At 44.5% G+C, this 18,292-nt stretch overlaps 1 protein-coding gene across 3 annotated transcripts in view; it reads right to left on the reverse strand.

Annotated features, from left to right (window-relative positions):
• Nucleotides 1–18,292, reverse strand: part of SLC25A12 (solute carrier family 25 member 12) — a 91,197-nt gene that overhangs the window by 64,369 nt on the left and 8,536 nt on the right. For all 3 annotated transcript variants that reach the window (XM_053266152.1, XM_053266167.1, XM_053266159.1), the window contains exon 3: nt 3,853–3,995. In XM_053266152.1, coding sequence (XP_053122127.1) covers nt 3,853–3,995 — 143 coding nt within the window. The remainder of the gene's footprint in view (nt 1–3,852; nt 3,996–18,292) is intronic.

Consider the following 18,292-nt stretch of genomic DNA (forward strand, 5'->3'; position numbering starts at 1 on the left):
CTGTTACGTATTTGGTTCACAATTAATTTTAGTAGACTAATTACTTCCATGATTTTACTAAACTACGCTTTATGGGCTTTGATTTTAACGTCTTCCCCCTCCCCCTCCCCCCGCCAAAAAAAGTCAATGTAGCAGCAGTTATTAAATATAAAATAAGTTATTTTAATATAACGGTACCAATATTTTCACATAATTAAGCAAACACAGTAGGGTCTGGCATTGAATTCATATGAAAACATTCATTAATCGCTATTATGACCATCCTCCAGTATCTTACTGCTCTCATGGCATCATAATACCACCACATATGAAGGAAATTCACTTTAGTGTCATGGCAGTGCCAGATACTCCCAGTTCTATAATGATTAATCTTCAATATGTTGAAAGGGCTGGTAATGAGATTTTGAAGCCATTTCTCTAAATCATAAGGATATTGAAAGCAGAGAACCTTTGCTAAATAAATACTTCTACTGATGTCACTGTATGCCATTACGTCATACATCATGTTGAGGGTGCATATGAGCAAATCATTCATGAGCAGCATGCAGATTAACACTTTGCCAGCACACAGCTCCTTCCAGTCTTTGCCTGTTTCCCTGCAATTCCCCCCTTTGCCTGCAGCCTCCTGTGTCACATTTCATGCTGTTGCTGAAGACTGCTTGACTCTTGGGAATGACCTTTCTGGGGGGCTCTGGAGCCTGCAGCAACAAGCAGCAGGACAGGAAAAATGGCTTCCCCGCGTGCAAGAGTGCAAGCGCCTCTGTGGATGCTAGCCAATGATAATAATTTAATATTTATATGACTTATGCTATTATATTCACATTATTATCCCCAAATACAAGTAAGGGGTGGCCTCTCAGCTCCAGGCAGGCTTGAATGAAGCAGATTATCTAGACCCATTTTGAACTGGCTTTCAGGCAGGTTATGGGGTGGACACTGCCTTGGTCGGCTTGAAGGATGATCTCCAATTAGGAATTGACAGAGGGAGTGTGACTCTGTTAGTCCTTTTGGATCTCTTGGCAGCTTTCGATACCATTGACCATGATATCCTTCTGGACCGTCTGAGAGGGATAGATATAGGAGGCACTGTTTTACAGTGATTCCACTCAGACCTCTTGGGCAGATTTCAGAGGGTGTTAATTGAAGACTGTTATTCGACAAAGTAAGACCTTTTATATTCCTCAGGGCTCCATTTTGTCTCCAATGTTTTTTAACATTTACATGAAACCACTGGGAGAGATCATCAGGGGATTTGGGGCAGGGTGCTGTTAGTATATTGATGACACACAAATCTATTTCTCCATGTCAGCTTCATCAAGTAATGGCATAACTTCCCTAAATGGCTGCCTGGAGGCTGTAATGGGCTGGATGAGGGATAACAAATTGAGGCTGAATCCAAACAAGTTGAAAGTGCTTATTGTAGAGAGCCGCAATTCAGGAGATGGGATAGATCTACCGGTTCTAGATGGGTTTAAACTCCCCCAGAAGGAACAAGTTCACAGTTTTGAAGTACTTCTGGACCCAACTCTCTCTTTGATATCTCAGGTGGAGGCAGTGGCCAGGAGTGCTTTTTATCGGCTTTGGCTGATAAGCCAAGTGTGCCCGTTCCTAGAAGAGAGTGACCTTAAGACAGTGGTGCACATGCTGGTCACCTCCAGGCTTGACTTCTGCAATGCACTCTACGTGGGGCAGCCTTTGTATGTAGTCCGGAAACTGCAATTGGTCCAGAATGCTGCTGCCAGGTTGGTCTCTAGGTTGTCCTGAAGAAATCATATTACTCCTGTTTTGGAACAACTACACTGGCTGCCAACAGGTTTCTGGGCAAAATACAAAGTGCTAGTTATTATTTATAAAGCCCTTAAAAGCTTGTGCCGATGGTACTGAAGACAACACCTTCTTCATTATGAACCCCACGTCCTATTAAGATCTTCAGGGGAGGTCCGTCTTAGGGTGCCACCAGCTCGTCTGGTGGCAGTTCAAGGGCAAGCCTTCTCTGTAGTTTCCCCAGGGCTGTGGAATGCACTTCCTGTTGGGATTACAGCTGCTCCATCCCTGATGGCTTTTAGGAAACAACTAAAGACACATCTTCTCAGTCAGGCTCTTTAGTTGAAGTTTTAGCTGATGTTTTAGTTGTATTGTATTGATTGTTTTAACTTTGAATTTTATATATGTTTTAAATGTATTACATTTCTTGGTTTATTTTGTGGTTGTAAACTGCCTAAAAGCTTTGGTAGTGGGTGGTATAAATGTATATTAAACAAACAAACAAACAAAATATTGACTCTCAGTTCAAGTCTGAGTGCAGAAAGGAAGAGAGCAACGCACTGGCCCAACTCAGTGTGCTAAGGATGTGATGGAGAGAACAGCAGGCAGCTTAAGGTGTGCAAAACACAGAAAACTGCTATTTGTCAGTAACAATAACCACCTAGGCACCTCATATCTGCTTGCTCAAATCAAACCACAATTCCAAGGCTAGAGATTGAGATGGGGGGGTGGATTGTACACCTACTACAGCAACAGACAGAGCCTCTTTAGAAAGGCCTCTTCATACCTCAAAAACCATGGCTTCAGAGAACCAAGTTTCCAAGGAGAAATGCTACAGTTTGCTTAATCTGTTAACACCAATGATATTTAGATTTAGACAGTTAGATTATTTAACATATGCACTTGGCAAACCTAGAGCTGCATTTTAAATTTTGTTGTAAAGCATACTCAAGTAGTACAGTATGAGAAATAAAAGCCTTTAGAATAACATCAAAGGTCACATTTGCACACAAGATAGCCCTAAAGAATGTAAGAGGCTTTTAATTTCAAATAAATGAAACGTAGACATTTACAACAAAAGACTGGATTTTAACAATAACCATTAATTGCCTCTCTACAACTACTCTCTGATGACATCTTTGACCTCTGTTCCCATATATGTTAACTTCTTCACTATTGTCCAACAACATCTGCACTTTCCTGGTAAAATAAATCTGGAGGCTTCCATAAAGGGGAGAGAGAAGAGAAGGCATGCAGGCTTGCTCTGAAACTGAGTGGGTTAAAAGGCTATGTCTGAGAAGAGTGGACATTCTGCAAATTAATTTCCAAAAGCAATTTAACAACAAAGAATATTGTCTATATGTAATGCTTAAAGAGCTCTGTGCCGAATGACCTTATTTTGATTAGGCAAATCGTTATCTTGCCACATATAGCGATTAGTGTGTCTCTTCCTTAATAGAAGACATTTTTGAGGGGACCTCAGTGGTTTGAGGTGCAAAAGTTAGAGAGACCTCACATTAAAGGTCACATGACTTCCCCCCATTTCTCAAGCCATGGCACTCTGTTATTCATGTGCCAAACACCCAGAGTCTTTGACTAGAAACCTGCTATATACAGAGAATGGAACTTCCTCACAGTAATCGTAGAGAGTGAACTTATTATAAATAAGCGATACCTTTTACTTATTTGTGATTTAGCCCCAATCTAAGCGTTGCACATCAGTCCTCTAGCCTACATCTTAAAGATCGCCACAAAGTACTTGTAACTAGCCTATATTTTTCCTGCTCATCCGATAAAATGTTCATAAAAAACAAAAATTTTAAAACAAGTCACTTGAAAGCTAAGGTAATCACCTAAATATGCTGTTTATGTCCATGGGGAGGAAGAGTACATAAAGGTGGCATTCTGTTGATAATTTTTGCCACAGCAGTTCAGACAGCTAAAGATGCACGCTGCTTTTAAAACTAAGCAGCAGCTCTGACAGTGGAAGTGGCTGTGGCATAAACTTCAAAGAAATGTGCATGGTTCTTGCCTTTGGATTGTGGCCTAAATGACATCACACATTACACAAACAGGCAAAGTCCTCACCCATCTTTAGTCTGATCTGCCACTCCTGCCAACAGCTGCACAGTTTTAGGGTTATAGTGGGGATCCGTATAAAGTCCTAGGTATCTCTGCACAAAATCTCCTGGTGTCATGTAACGTTCTCCATCTTGTTCAACACTGGTGTACTAAAATAAAGACAAAAAGAAAACCAATTATCATAGTATAAGTGGTTAGCATCTGTTTTAGAGTGGGTATTAGTCCTGAATGGACTACAGAAATTATGTTGGAAGTAATAGCATATGACCAGTATTCAGAAAGATCTGCAAATGTGCATATGTGTGCATAAAGTGCTTCCATACATATACGTGGAGGGTGGTTAACCCTTTCAAAGAGCAATGACCTATTACTCAAGGGGGCTCTGACCCATGGTAGTATTTTTAGGGTGAGTACAGGGAGCTTCATCATATACAACTGATGCTCAAAGCAGTTTACAATTAACATAGTTTTAAAAACAAGAACACCCTAGCAAATAAAAAAATTACAAAAACGAGGAGGGTTTATAGACCGGTCACACTACTTGCACACCAAAACAAAATTGCCTTTGCCTAGTGTCTAAACACCAACAGCGAATTCCAGAAACTGGGTGCCTCTGTGGAGAAGGCCGTCTCCTTTGTACCCACCCACGGCTGCAGGCGAGCAGCCTCCAACCCCTGGGTGGCTGGATCGGTCGCCCACATGACTGCCGGCTCAGTCACAAAGCTGTGGGGATTGGGGGCTGCCTGCCCCCCGGAAGTTCCAGGATGCCCCCGAGCAAGCACATGGGGCATTCTGGAGAGACCCCTGAGGCTGGGAGGCTGCAGCCGGCCTCCCAGTTGGGGGTCTACTCGTGTGTTGCCATGCGCCACAGCGGCACATGAGCAAAAAAATGAGGTTAACAGAGCACTTGCTCCATTAACCTCATTTAATGGGAGGGAGAATTATGTGGGCTAGCTGCCTTGGAACCACTGGGCTCACCCGTGAGCCCAATGGTTCCCACAATCGGTAGAAAGTGGCCTAGGTTCCCTTAGCCCACTTTCTACTGATTGTGGAAATAGCTACGTTGTGTGACTGTGTCCTGTATGTTGGTTTTTGAAAATAGCAGTTGCATGGGGGCCCGATCTTGATTGGGACCACAGTTGGGGAGGATGAGCTTTGCCCCTGCTGAAGTCCTGATTTGGTTCAATCCCTCCACCACCAGCTCTTTGCCCCCAGAGAAAGGTTTCGCTGGCACCAAAGGGAACTTTTCATCTGGGACAAAGCAGCAGCTGTGGGGAGCCCCAACTCAAATTGGCACCACAGGAGGAAGCTTTAAGCCCTTCTCCCCACCATGGTCCCAATTCTGACCCCCCCCCCCGCCCACCATGCTACTTATATTAGAAAAACCAAGCACTCAGGCCCCCTAATAACACAGCAAGCCTAGTATCAAGTTTGGCCCGTTAACAGCGGTCTTTCTCAGCCCTACTTCCTGCAGTTCTTTTAACCGGAGATGCCAGGGATAGAACCTGAGAGCTTCTAGTATGCAAAGCTTGTGCTCAAGCTCTGCTATGGCCCCACCCAGAGGGAAGACAGCATGGATGGCATTATTCAAATGTATGTACAGCAATTAGAAGATACACATAAAGATGCCAACTGAATGTACTAGACCAAGGAAATTCATCACATTTTGTTTGAGGCCCTGTCAAAGAAGCCTTTGAAAGCTTAAAGATAATTAGGCCCAAACAATTTGAAGATTCCTTACTAGCAGATAAATAATTGAAATGCCTTGAGAAAACTGTAATACAGGAAAGGTATTTATACTCTGAATAAACACAATCTTAACAATGAAACTCAGAATTCAAGACATAAATTTGGAATGAATAACATTAGCTAGGGAAATAAGCAGATATTTTGCACTGTTTATTCTGCTGCCAAGAAGAGTTTGGGATTCATTATTTATAGTCTACACAACCCAAAGGCTTGGAGCTGATAACAAGATGTTTAAAAATTATATATTTTACTCATACGACTCTCCCCACCAACCCCATGCCATCAAAACCCAGCCGAACAAAACAAAAACACTTCTCTTATCCAGTTCTCAATCAGATCAGTACACCAAGCTGTGAAAAATAAGCATGCCAGTGCAATGCATCCTCAGAAAATGTATTCCTGGTTTGCTAACTTAGAATACATATATGCCATGATCCACTTTAAAAGCTGGTTCATATGATGGAATAATAAATCAGTTTGTTGTGAATACATCCCCAACCATCCGTACATGCCCTTTAAGCCTCCCTTTAAATCCTCAGCTTTCACAGAAGGAAACCCAGGTTTGACTAAACAACAGCTTCACATGTCATCAAAACCTGGGGTTGTCATTTAACTGTAGTTTACAATTTGTTATCTGAAACCAGACACAGCATTGATTTCAGATTGTCATTTATAAACCACAGTTAAACAACAGCTACAGGCTCAGATGTTATGTGGATCTGCTGTTTAAGCAAACCAGGATTTTGATGTCACAGTTCTGTGCAGTAGCAGAGGCAGAAAGGGTTTGGGAGGATTAGGGACATGTTCACAGCTGAACAAACCAGCTGCAGTTTTATTTTACAAACCAAGGGCAAATTCAGACATAGCACAAAGATTGGCTCAAGCCAAGCACTGTGCAACATCCCTCAGCCCCGGGAACACAGGCTCCCCCGCCATCCCTGTGTGAGCCTCATAGAACATAGAAAGCTGCCATATACCAGGTGAGACCATTGGTCCATCTAGCTCAGTATTGTCTACACCAGGGATTCTCAACGTTGGGTCCCCAGATGTTATTGGACTTCAGCTCCCATAATCCCCAACCAAAGGCCACTGGGGCTGGGGATTACGGGAGTTGAAGTCCAATAACATCTGGGGACCAAACGTTGAGAATCCTTGTTCTACACAGACTGGCAGCTGCTTCTCCAAGGTTGCAGGCAGGCAGTCTTGCTCAAGCCTATCTTCGAGATGCCAGGGAGGGAATTTGGAACCTTCTCATCTACCCAGAGTGGCCCCACCTTAAAGGGAATATCTTACAGTGCTCACACATAGAGGCGAGTCTCACAATCAGTGAGATCCGCCGGAGGGGGTTCTGCAGGGAAAGCAGGCTTAGCCTACTCTTCCCACAGACAATCAAGGCTGCAGCCCTGGGTGGCCGGATCGGCCACCCACATGACTGCTGGCTCCGTCACTGAGCCGGTGCGGGCTGCGGGGAAGTTCCAGGATGCCCCACATGAGTGCGTGGGGCATGCTAGTGAGACCCCCGAGCCCAGGAGGCTGCTTGCAGCCTCCCGAAGGGGGTCTCCTTGTGTGTTGCTGCAGTGCGGCAATACACGATCTGAAAACCCAGATTAGTGGAGCGCTTGCTCCACTAACCTGGGCTAAGGGGAGGGGTATTTAAACAGGTTACCTGCTTTGGGGAAACTGGGCTCGCCAGTGAGCCGGCTGGTTCCCACAGTCTGTGGAAAGCGGGCTAAGCTCCCTTAGCCCACTTTCCACTGATCGTGAGAATCGCCTCTTAGTCTCCCATTCAAATGCAACCAGGGCAGACCCTGCTTAGAAAAGGGGACAACTCATGCTTGCTACCACAAGACCAGCTCCCTACTAACAGGATTGTAAGTCACAACAAGCATGACTTGTCCCCTTAGCTAAGCAGGGTCCACCCTGGTTGCATATGAATGGGAGACTTGATGTGTGAGCACTGTAAGATATTCCCCTTAGGGGATGGAGCCATTCTGGAAAGAGCATCTAGGTTTCAAGTTCCCTCCCTGGCTTCTCCAAGATAGGGCTGAGAGAGATTCCTGCCTGCAACCTTGGAGAAGTTGCTGCCAGTCTGTGGAGACAATACTGAGCTAGATAGACCAGTGGTCTGACTCAGTATATGGCAGCTTCCTATGTTCCTATATCATAACCTATTTGCTCCAGAGATCTGAACCTGAGCGTTGAAGTTGGGTGCAGATCCCAGGTTCCTTGAAGCAAATAGGTTAGGATATGCCGAGATTGGTGGGATTGAACAGATCGGCAGGGGCGTAACTACCATTAGGCAAGGGGAGGCGGCTGCCTGGGGGCCCCCACGCCTCGAGGGGCCCCCCAAAGGCAAGTCAAATGTGAAGTGAGTGTGTGTGTATCAGCAAGGGGCCCATTTTAAAATTTTGTCTCTGGGCCCACTCCAGCCTCGTTACGCCCCTGCAGATCGGCAAATCCTAACCTCAAAAGGAAGTAGAGACTCATGTGGGGATTGGACAGGGGGCACCTGCACCTAGGACTGAGAGATGTTGTGTGGAGCTACATCCAATTCTGTCTTCAAAGCTACCTTTAAATTGGACTACAGATGCACAGATAAATGTGCACATAGCCCAGCCAGGTCAGAGACAAGATGTCCACAAAGATAGGAACCTAGGAAGCTGCCTTTGGACCATCTAGCTCAGTTCTGTGTACACAGATTGGCAGCAGCTTCTCCAAGGTTACAGGCAGGAGTCTCTCTCAGCCCTGTCATGGAGATGCCAGGGAGGAAACTTGAAACTTTCTGCATGCAAGCATACAGGTGCTCTTTCCATAGTAACCCCATCCCCTAAGGGATGTGCCAGTTCATGGGTAAGTGGCAGCAAACCCCAAACGGAAGCTCTTCACCTCATGAGCAATGATCACCCAGCTCACTCACCTTGACACAATCATATTATCACCATGTATCTATACAGGAGATATGGGGGAGAAAGTGCATGCATGCACACACACACTTATCACTCTCTGAGCTCAAGCCAATTGATGTTGTGTAACTTATATCTGGGACTCCACATACCCTGAGCATATTGGCTCTTGAAATGTGTTCCCCAACCCAGAAGACTATTGTAATGATTATGCATGTGGGAACAGCCAGGGGAACTCTCTTGAGCAGGGTGGTGAGGAGCCACCAACAGAAGGAGAGACAAACAGCTGGGGGTAGATGAATCTCTGTGAACACACACCATGATGTTGTCTTGAAAGGGCAGGAGGCACTGGAGAGGGCGGGAATGCCATCTTGCCCATGGGGTGCACTCTAGACACGCAATCATGGATTCCAGGAGTTGGCAAGGCCTTCTTTTTATCCCTGGTTTCCACAAGGATAGGGTCTAATGCCTCTCCAAACAGGTGAGCACCAGAGAAAGGCATGGCTGCTAAATAAAGTTTGGACTTGGGAGTCCACATTCCAATGTTTTAACCAGATGCACCTGCACACTACTACTCCAAAAACCATGGCTCTAGATGCATGCTGGATACAATCAAGGCTTTTGGCCAATTTGTTAATGTCTTGCCGGAGCTTAGCATTCTCAGGAGGTATGTGCTGAACTAACTCCTTAGCCCAGAGGGTGGAGGTGAAGACCAAATTGGAATTAGAGGCTGCCACTTTAATTACTGTAGCCAACACAGAATGGGCTTTTCGGAGGAGGTTGCACTTTCTGTCCTCAAGAATTTTCAAGCTGTTCATCCCCTGCCTTGGACATCACAGCCCCAGATACTAGCTGTGCCACAGGGGTATCCACCGAAGGAACAGCAATGAGGTCAGATACAGCTTGAGGAAGCGTTTGGGCTTTAGGGAAAAACAAAGAAATTGACTCCCTTTCCACCCTTGCAGGGCTGGATTAAGCTAGTGCGGGGCCTGTAGCATATGTTATGAAGGGGCCCCCACCAACCACCCCATGCCCCCACCACTCAGCCAGCCAACCAACTTTGCAAAACATCCCCCCCACCCCGCTTTTGTGTTCAATCTGCTGGCAGGAGGAGCTGGAGGGCTGAGCCCACTTCTCAGCACGCTCTTTTCCCCACCTGGCCAGCCCGGCAGCAGCCCCAGATCTTAGGATTTGTTTTGGGGTGGGGGTGGTTAGTGGGTTCAGCAGCACCCTGCGGGAATGGTGCGGTGGGCAGTGGAGGATAGACACGTTCTCTCAGAGAAGCGCCCATGCCACGCATGGAGCAGCTATTGGGCAACTTAAGTTTCTTTCAGTGTTTATAAGAATGATGAATACGTTTGGGAGAGAGAGATGGGGAAAAGACTAATATATAATATATAAGCAGCAAGCAAGTACGCTGCATTTCTGCCCTTGATCTTGCCTAGCGCCCCGGCCCCGCCACCTACCATGCCCCCACTCAGCCAACAAACTTTGCAAAACATGCATCCCCCCACCCCTTTTATCTTCAATCTGCAGTGTGCAGAGACAGCCATGGCAGGAGCTGGAGGGCTGAGAGTCTCTTTCCCCGGGCCCACTCCACACACATACCTGACCTGCCCAACCCGCAGCAGCCCCGGTTTTGGATTCGTGGTTATAGTGGGTTCAGCAGCAGCAGCAGCAGCACATCCTGCGGGAATGGAGGTGGGGGTACACACACGCTCTTGTGAGCATAAAGCGTGGTGCTGGTCACTGGTGGTCACAGGTGTTGCGCGTGAGAAAGCAAGCGAAGCTGAAGCACGCACATCCACGGAGCAGCTGTGATCACAAGTAAGCACGCGGTGCGTGCGATTCAGCGTGCGTCGCTGAATAGAGGGAGGAGGAGTGATTTTGCCAGTGCCGTGTGCAGGCGGTGCCTCAGGCATGAGGAGAGGGAGCGCGCGCTGGGCTGCCTGCACCTATCAGCCAGCCCCAGCCACGAGAAGCACAGGGGCGAAGAGGGAAGGCAGGCTGCAGTGCAGGCAGGCAGCCAGCTAATTAGAATCACTCAGAGGGACTGGGACTGGACTGGAGGAGACGAGACAGCCTGGAGACGAGAATGGAGGGGCGGGGAGCAGCGGCAGCAGGAACGCTGCATTTTGTCTCCGGCAGTCTGTGCGAGGCGTTTGAATTCTTTTGAGTTCTGCTTTCCTTTTCGTGCTTGGGAATGGGAAATTTCCTGGAAAGGCACGAATGGGAGCGGCCAGCTCTGTCTACTGCAGCTCTCACACAGGGAGCCGAAGAAGATAGATGGCTCTTCTCTCCGTAAGGCTATCCCGGTCAAACTAGATCTCATCTGTATCGTTAGTGATGGACTTGATTTTCAACTGCCACAGATGAGTAGTCTTTCTTGGGTTGCTTATTTTGTCAGGAGGAATCCCATCCTCAGTCAATAGAAAACGTAGCTGCAGAGTCGGGGCATGTTTTGTGTGAAACCCTGACAGCAAAATGGAACCTGAGGAGGGAGCGCGCGCATGCGCGTGCCAGGAAGGCTTCCTGCACACAGCCCCAGCAGCCCTGAGAAGCGAGTGAAGAAGGTGTGTGTGCAAGAGGCTCAGGCTGGCACTGGCTGCCAATTAGAGAATAGAGATAAGAAGGTCAGGTGGCTGACGCTCGGACGCTCGCCTCGCAGCCAACTCAAGAGGGACTCTCCTCCTCACTGCCTGCTGGCAGCTGTGCTGCCGCCGATTCTTCTCGTCATCTCCTCCATCTCCCGTGAGTCCCGTCCCGACAGGAGATTAGTTGGGCTATATATGGGCAGCCAGCAGCAGGCAATGCAATGCAGTGAGGAGACTGAGAGTCAACAGAACGGAAAGAAGGGGCAGGCAGAGCGTGCGGGGCCCTTGAAAGCGCGGGGCCCGTAGCAAATGCTAATTTGCTACTACGTTAATCCGGCCCTGCACCCTTGATCAATCTAGTAGAAATAGGAGGGGAGAGGAAGCAGATAGCTAGCCAAAATGATGAAGGACAAGAGGGAGCTCCTTCGCAGTCCTGTGAGTTGGAGGAAGACAGGACCAGAACTGGAGTTTTTGGCACCCTCGCTACAGGAAGCTAGCCATGCCTTCAATTCAATTCAATTCAATTCAATTCAATTCAATAATGCCTCTTTGGGTCCTGTCTGCAGAGCATGCTCAGTACACAACCCATGGTACTAGAATGACCTCCTACACTATGGTAAACTAGACCTGAATCTCAATGTAAGACACTGACCCCCACTCTCACCTAAATGGTCCTTCCCTTCCAAGAAAACAGACCAAAAAGGAGGGCCTTAGCAATTCTGCTACCCATGGAATGCCTGGGAAGTGATGACATTTCCTACTTTTCTATGGAGATTTGGCATCTCCCATATCTAAAGCCAGGAGATAATCCAGGACCCATTCAAATAAATCAGCTCTTTTCAGTCGATCACTAAGAAGTTCAGACTGACAATTGTTAACTCCCACCCTTTCTTGGCGATTTGTTGTCCTGCTGTAAAACTGCCTCATCAAACACTGACTACTTCTTCCCCTTGTATGATCTTGCCTCATTCAAGGGCCAGCCCAAGTGAGTGGTGTTAGTGAGGATCCCAACTAAACCCTGCTAACTGGGCAAAGAGGTACCTTTTAACGTGGTGATTCTCTTTATCTAGCAGGGGGAGAGTAACTGGCCCTATCCACCCCCAGCACAGTATCCCTCTAGTGACTGTTGCTAGTGTCTGTCTTGTGTTTCTTTTAGATTGTGAGCCCTTTGGGGAAAGGGGTCCATCTTATTTATTTATTATTTCTCTGTGTAAACCACACTGAGCCATTTTTGGAAGGTTGGTATAGAAATAAAATAAATAAATAATAAATAATACAGGCATAATAAAAACCTGAAAGCAGGAGAGTCAATTGTAATAGTGGAATCTATTTCCCCTTTTTATTACAAGCTTTTTTAAAAAAAATGGACACATGTTTGTATGAACTGACACCTAGCAGTTATGACAGATACTACTCTACAGCATCCTGATCCAAGTTGCTCAGCTCCATTTTAAACCTCAGTAATTTACCTCAGCTTCACTGCACAATACTATAACATTCATTCAACTGTGTAGGCTCATACATACCAGGATTGTGGGCTATATATAACTTAGAGTACATTGACAATTTTTAGGGTTGTTTTTGAAAATAGTTTTGTGTTTTGGAGGTTAAATCATACTTTTTTGAAGAGCTGAGGCAGACAACCCAGTCATCATAACAGCTCAAGAGTTATACATTTTATTGGCTCAGCTGCAATTATATCACTGCAGACTTGTGAAGTCCATTAGGCCACACAGCTGGTTGCTTCGATTTTACATTCCAAGTTCCATAAGCGACTTTTGACTAAAGAGCATCTGAATTTATTTACACCAGGCTTTTTGAACAACACTTTGCTGCTGCAGATTAGTTGAGGAGTGCTCCACCAAAAAAGGGACATCTTACTCAAGCTTATTATTATTATTATAAAGATTAGTATTACTTGTAACATAGGAAGGCTACAATCCTAAAGATACTTTGCGGAAGGTAAATGCCATTGAACTCAATGAGGCTTACTTCTGCCTCAAACAGTGGTCTGAATAGTGAATGATTTTCTATTTTCTGCAACAAAATTTAAACTGTTAACTAACAAACACACTCATGGGAAAAGGTCATGATATTTAGAACAGTGCTGGCAATAAAAGAAAGTACCAGAGCTTGAGAAAATAATTAAGCCTTTTGTATGTGGCATATTTTGTACGGATTTATGTCAGCCAACCTTTAATCATCTTAGCAACACATGGCCTAAAATTCAAGTATTTTACAACATGAGAAATAAGAAGTTTAACTAGGTAGTTATCATTAAATAAATACCTAGTTAAAACACTTTTTCTCATGTTGCAAAATACTTGAATTTTGGGTCCAAAAGGTATGATGACTCTACCGTGTGACAAAACCATTATTATTTTTTAAAAATTGGTAAAGTAGAACAATTTCAGATGTTGAAAGAAATGTAAGTTGTATAACACAATGAAGCTCTTCCAATGATCAAGTGGGAAGGGCTACCCTGTTTTGCGGGGAGAAAGCCCCAAAATGCTTACCTCCCCACAGATGGTGGGCACCTTCTCCCTGGGCGGATTGCCTGCCCAGATGAGCAGTGGTTTCACTCCGGTGCTCCCGCGCCTGGCCGCAACTCGCTCGGGAGCTCCAGGGGTTGCGTGAAGGGAGGCACACACACCCCGAGCCCCAGTAATGCACCGTGCGAGTGTGTGGTGCATTTCTGGGATCCCCCCTCCCCATGTGTGACTGCCTACCCCACAACCAGGAAAATGGGGTTAACGGAGCACCCATTATCCTCATTTAAAGGGGAGGGTATTGCGGGCTTGCCACCGAGCCCCCACTGGGAGCTGTGTGGCTCCCAGCAGTTCTCACACACAGCAAAGACCAGGCTGGGCTTCCCTAGCCCAATTTTCGCTGCACATGAGAATAGCCTCAATACGTTTTTTAAACTGTAATTTTGAGTACATTAATACACAAGATTAAAGCTTTAAAAACATATTGCGTTATACAACTTACATTTCTTTCAACATCTGAAACTATTAGAAAAATATTAAATGGGCTTGTCACATAGTAGATTCATCATATCTACTGGACCACTTCCATGCCTGTGTTATATCATGAACCCTAAGTCTGACCAGAAGCATCCTATTAAAGGCCTGCAGAGAAGCATTATCAGTGGGTGCCCCTTTAACAGTGGGATTTTCTTCCACTGGAGCCCCATGGCTACATTGTGACCAATAGAGCAATTATGTAAGAGGCTGTGTGGGGATGTGCCAGAAGCCTACACATAATTTCCCAGTCCTCCTACAGACATGCTGTTTCACCAGAGGGCGAAGACTTCGAAACACTGCTCACACTCCAGAAGCACTTTGCAAGTTTGGAAACCTGTTGCAGACCTTCAGAGACACGTTTCTGATCTTACAGAGTGCTTCTGGAACATGAGCAACACGTGGAAGTCTTAGTACTCTAGTGCAACAGTGCATGTGCAAGATCTGGGGGAGATGCATGTGGGGTCCTCGCTGTCTCTCCACAGAGCCTCTTTTACAAACATGTTTCATTAGTCATGATGTCAGCCTGTCTTCCAGAAAGCCTGCCTTTTATTCAAACCAGCTGTTGAATAGTGCTTTAAAGTCAATGAGACTTACCTCCAAGTAAATGAGTTTGGGATCAAAATAAATTAAGAGTCCAGGAATGCTGATTAAAAACCATTACTAACTACTGATCATATCTATCTTCAGCACAGTAAAAATCAATCTACATTGGACCTTGACAGAAAACTAAGCATTTACTAAGTAAATGCTAAGTATTTTCAACATGTGGTTCTCTTTCCCACTCCACTCCAGGCATTCTCCCCAGCCCCAGGAAGGCAGGGGCACCCAAAGTCTTTAGTCTTAGAAAGCATTTTGACAGATCCCTTAAACTATTTTTGTGGTGGTGTCTGCCAGAGGTGTGAAGGAAGCTTGAATTTTCCATCTCCCAAACTAAAAAATTACAGGGAGGTGTCAGAGCGCCTCTTTAGGCTGAAGACTCTGGATTTACCCCTCAGTCCTGGAGAAATGGCCCAGAGTGAATGGGGTATGAGTGTGAGAATGTGAAAGAGAGGGATAATTGGAAGGAGAAGGAGTTTGGCAAGAGGGTTGAACGTGTTTGTGAACAGAGTGAGTGGATGCAGAGATGATATTTTTAAAGAAAAAAAAGAGAGAGCAAACAATGATTTTATCCTAACTCATATCTCCTTTGCTTTGTGTGTCAATATATCAGTTGTGAACTACCTTGAGACCTGGTTATATGAAATATATAAATGATAAATAAATTTTTTAAAATTAAAACAAGATCCTTGGCCCTGCACTCTTAATCCCATTGAGTTTAAACTGTAGCCTTAACAAGAAATCATCATATTCAGTGTATTAATTTCTTTTGAGATTTTTCCATCCTTGCTTCAGGAATTCCATCATAGAATGAATGCATTCTGCTAAGCTTCACATCAACGTTACAATCTGGGATGAAACTTGACAGATATTAGGCATAAAGTATCACACATGATAAAACACATCATGGGAACAGTGAGCCCATTAACTCTATTTCACTTAATGGTCTTCACCTTCACTTGTCCCTATTTCCAAGGGTAGCCAAATTTAGGCAGGAATGCACACCCTTCAGGCATCACAGCACTGCATAATCAAAAGAGCACAAGAAAACTGACTCATGAAACCTGTTGCTAAACTGTTTCAGCACAAGATGTTTATATTTTAACACAAGAGGTCACAAGAAATTAGAAGCAAGTTTGAGAGCCAGCAGAAAAATTAAAAACTTGTGCACAACACCAAATCATGAACAGCGCTCTCTCGCTCTCTCTCAGTCTCTCTCTCTCTCTCTCTCTCTCTCTCTCACACACACACACACACACACACAGAGTCCAGCCCAATTTAAACTCTTATGACTTCAGTGGGAGAAAAGCACATGTTTACATCTCTCCTGGTGAACTCTACAGACAAAAAGGCTTAACTTTAGCTGAATCACTTCTTAAAATGTTATGCAGTAAAATATATATATTTAATTATTCAAAAATAAATAACTAGATTATCAGCTGAACCTTATATTCCAGTTTTGACATGTATTAGCTGACATCTGACCAACTCAGTCAATAGTACTATTCAGGAGTTACCCCGAAAGACTACTAAATTTAAATCGGAAATAAATTTAATCAGGATGTCAGTCACCATGTTATTTATCTATTTGCCACTTGTGGAATGCTAAACAGTCAGACACAAAGCCAGGACAAGGCATTTACGTAGCTTAGGCAAAGTTGCAAAATTACCCCCACTGATGAAAGTATGAGTACACAATTTTACTTCTCAAAACCAGTTTCTGAACCAGTAGAATCTAGACTTCTGCTCACAATTCTCCACCCGACTTGTCACCAATATTTGATGTTAGGTGGAGGAACTTGGTTGAAAGACCGGCAGAAGTCAGGAACCAGCATGGGAACAGCAGGTTGGCAGGTTCAGACGACATGCCTGCTAGGAATGCGGACTTCCCTGGAACTTCTGGCTCCTGTCTTCTCTGGGTGCAGTCATATGAGCAAGCCCTACATATAACAGGGTCCTGCTGTCATTTCCTGCCGTTTTCCAAAATCCAAACTTTCTCAAAGACGTCTTTAAAGTGTAAAATAAAACAGATGTTCAACATTAGCAGACATTTTGATGTGACACATTAGCTTCAGTGCTATACACTAGTGGCTGAAACATGCTCTTAAATAACTAAGAATCATGACTCAGCAAACTGGCAGCAAATAGCCAATCCTGTTACAGTAAAAGTGTCAACCAATCCTGTTACAAAACCTTGATGTCTCATAATAAGGAGGGAGAGAGTGAAAATGCACACCCTCTCTGAATAGCCAATGAATTTCATCGCTTCCCTCATTTCTTCTGTCATATTTATAGGATAATACAGCTGTTCTATGTACAGTACATTGATTCCCTTATCTTGCACTTTCTCACATCTGTCTTCACAGCTAAAATGGATAACTTTGTATTCACTGCTTTACCTGGATGTTTCTCTTTAACATGCACTGCCCATGGTTTTGTTCAGCCTTGAGAGAGGGTGTGCATTTTCACTCTCTCCCTTCTCATTATGAGATATTGGGGTTTTATAACATGATTGGTTGACATTTTTACTGTAACAGGATTGGCTATTTGCTGCCAGTTTGCTAAGTCATGATACTTAGTGACTGCATTTAGGAATATGTTTCAGCCACTAGTGTATAGCACTGAAGCTGATGTTTCACATTGAAATGTCTGCTAATTTTGAACATCTGTTTTATGTTTTGTTTTATGCATTAAAGAGGTCTTTGAGAAAGTTTATGAATCTATTTATAGATTTCTTGAGAAGCATTCTCAAGAGTGAAAGTGTGTGTACATTTCAGGATGTAGGATTAGTGAATTATGAATATGATGAATATTTATATACTGCTTTTCAACAAGAGTTCACAAAGTGGTTTACGTAGGTATAAATAAAATGGTTTCCCTTCTGTCGAAAGGAGGGTAGAATCCTTGTTTTGCACTGTAGCCAAATCTGTTCACCTTCTGTAATGGTTCATGTAACCATTACCCAATGTGTCCCTCTCCAACACCGCAAACTGCCAAATATCTGTGTGGTACTACCCACTGAAAGGCTTTGGGCCTTCACATTGAATTGCCTGCTGCTTAAAGCGTCACAAAACATATGCTGCAGAGACAGACATTTTCAGATATTAAACATGTTTATAAAGTATAACACTTAGTAGTTAAATTGTCATTTGTTGCGCCCCTGTGCATGCTGCAGGCTAGCCTGCTGCCACACTCACTGAGAGCGTCTTCCGGCTCTGGTCAGACATTCCTATGAACTGAATCATACAATGAAGTGCATTTAGAACCAAAAGAACTATCTTTTTAATACAACAGTCAAAGTTAGAAAGGGATCTACAAGCCTTATTCTAATGACATAATCTAATTCTGTAAATGCTTAGGGTTTTATTTTTTATTTTCCCCAGGCAGGGCAGAATAATCTTCCAATAACAAAACACTTTGAAAATAATAAAAGGTCTTACAATGCAAAAGAATATCAGCAGGTTAGTACATGCAAAATGTTTACTCAGTCATGAAGGTCTACATTTTTAACGCTAGGCACCACATGATCCATGGCATTAAGCATATTTCCCAGAGTTAAACCTGAAGGTGAGCTGGA

Source organism: Hemicordylus capensis, chromosome 1 (genome assembly GCF_027244095.1).
Source record: "Hemicordylus capensis ecotype Gifberg chromosome 1, rHemCap1.1.pri, whole genome shotgun sequence".
Classification (NCBI taxonomy): domain Eukaryota; kingdom Metazoa; phylum Chordata; class Lepidosauria; order Squamata; family Cordylidae; genus Hemicordylus; species Hemicordylus capensis.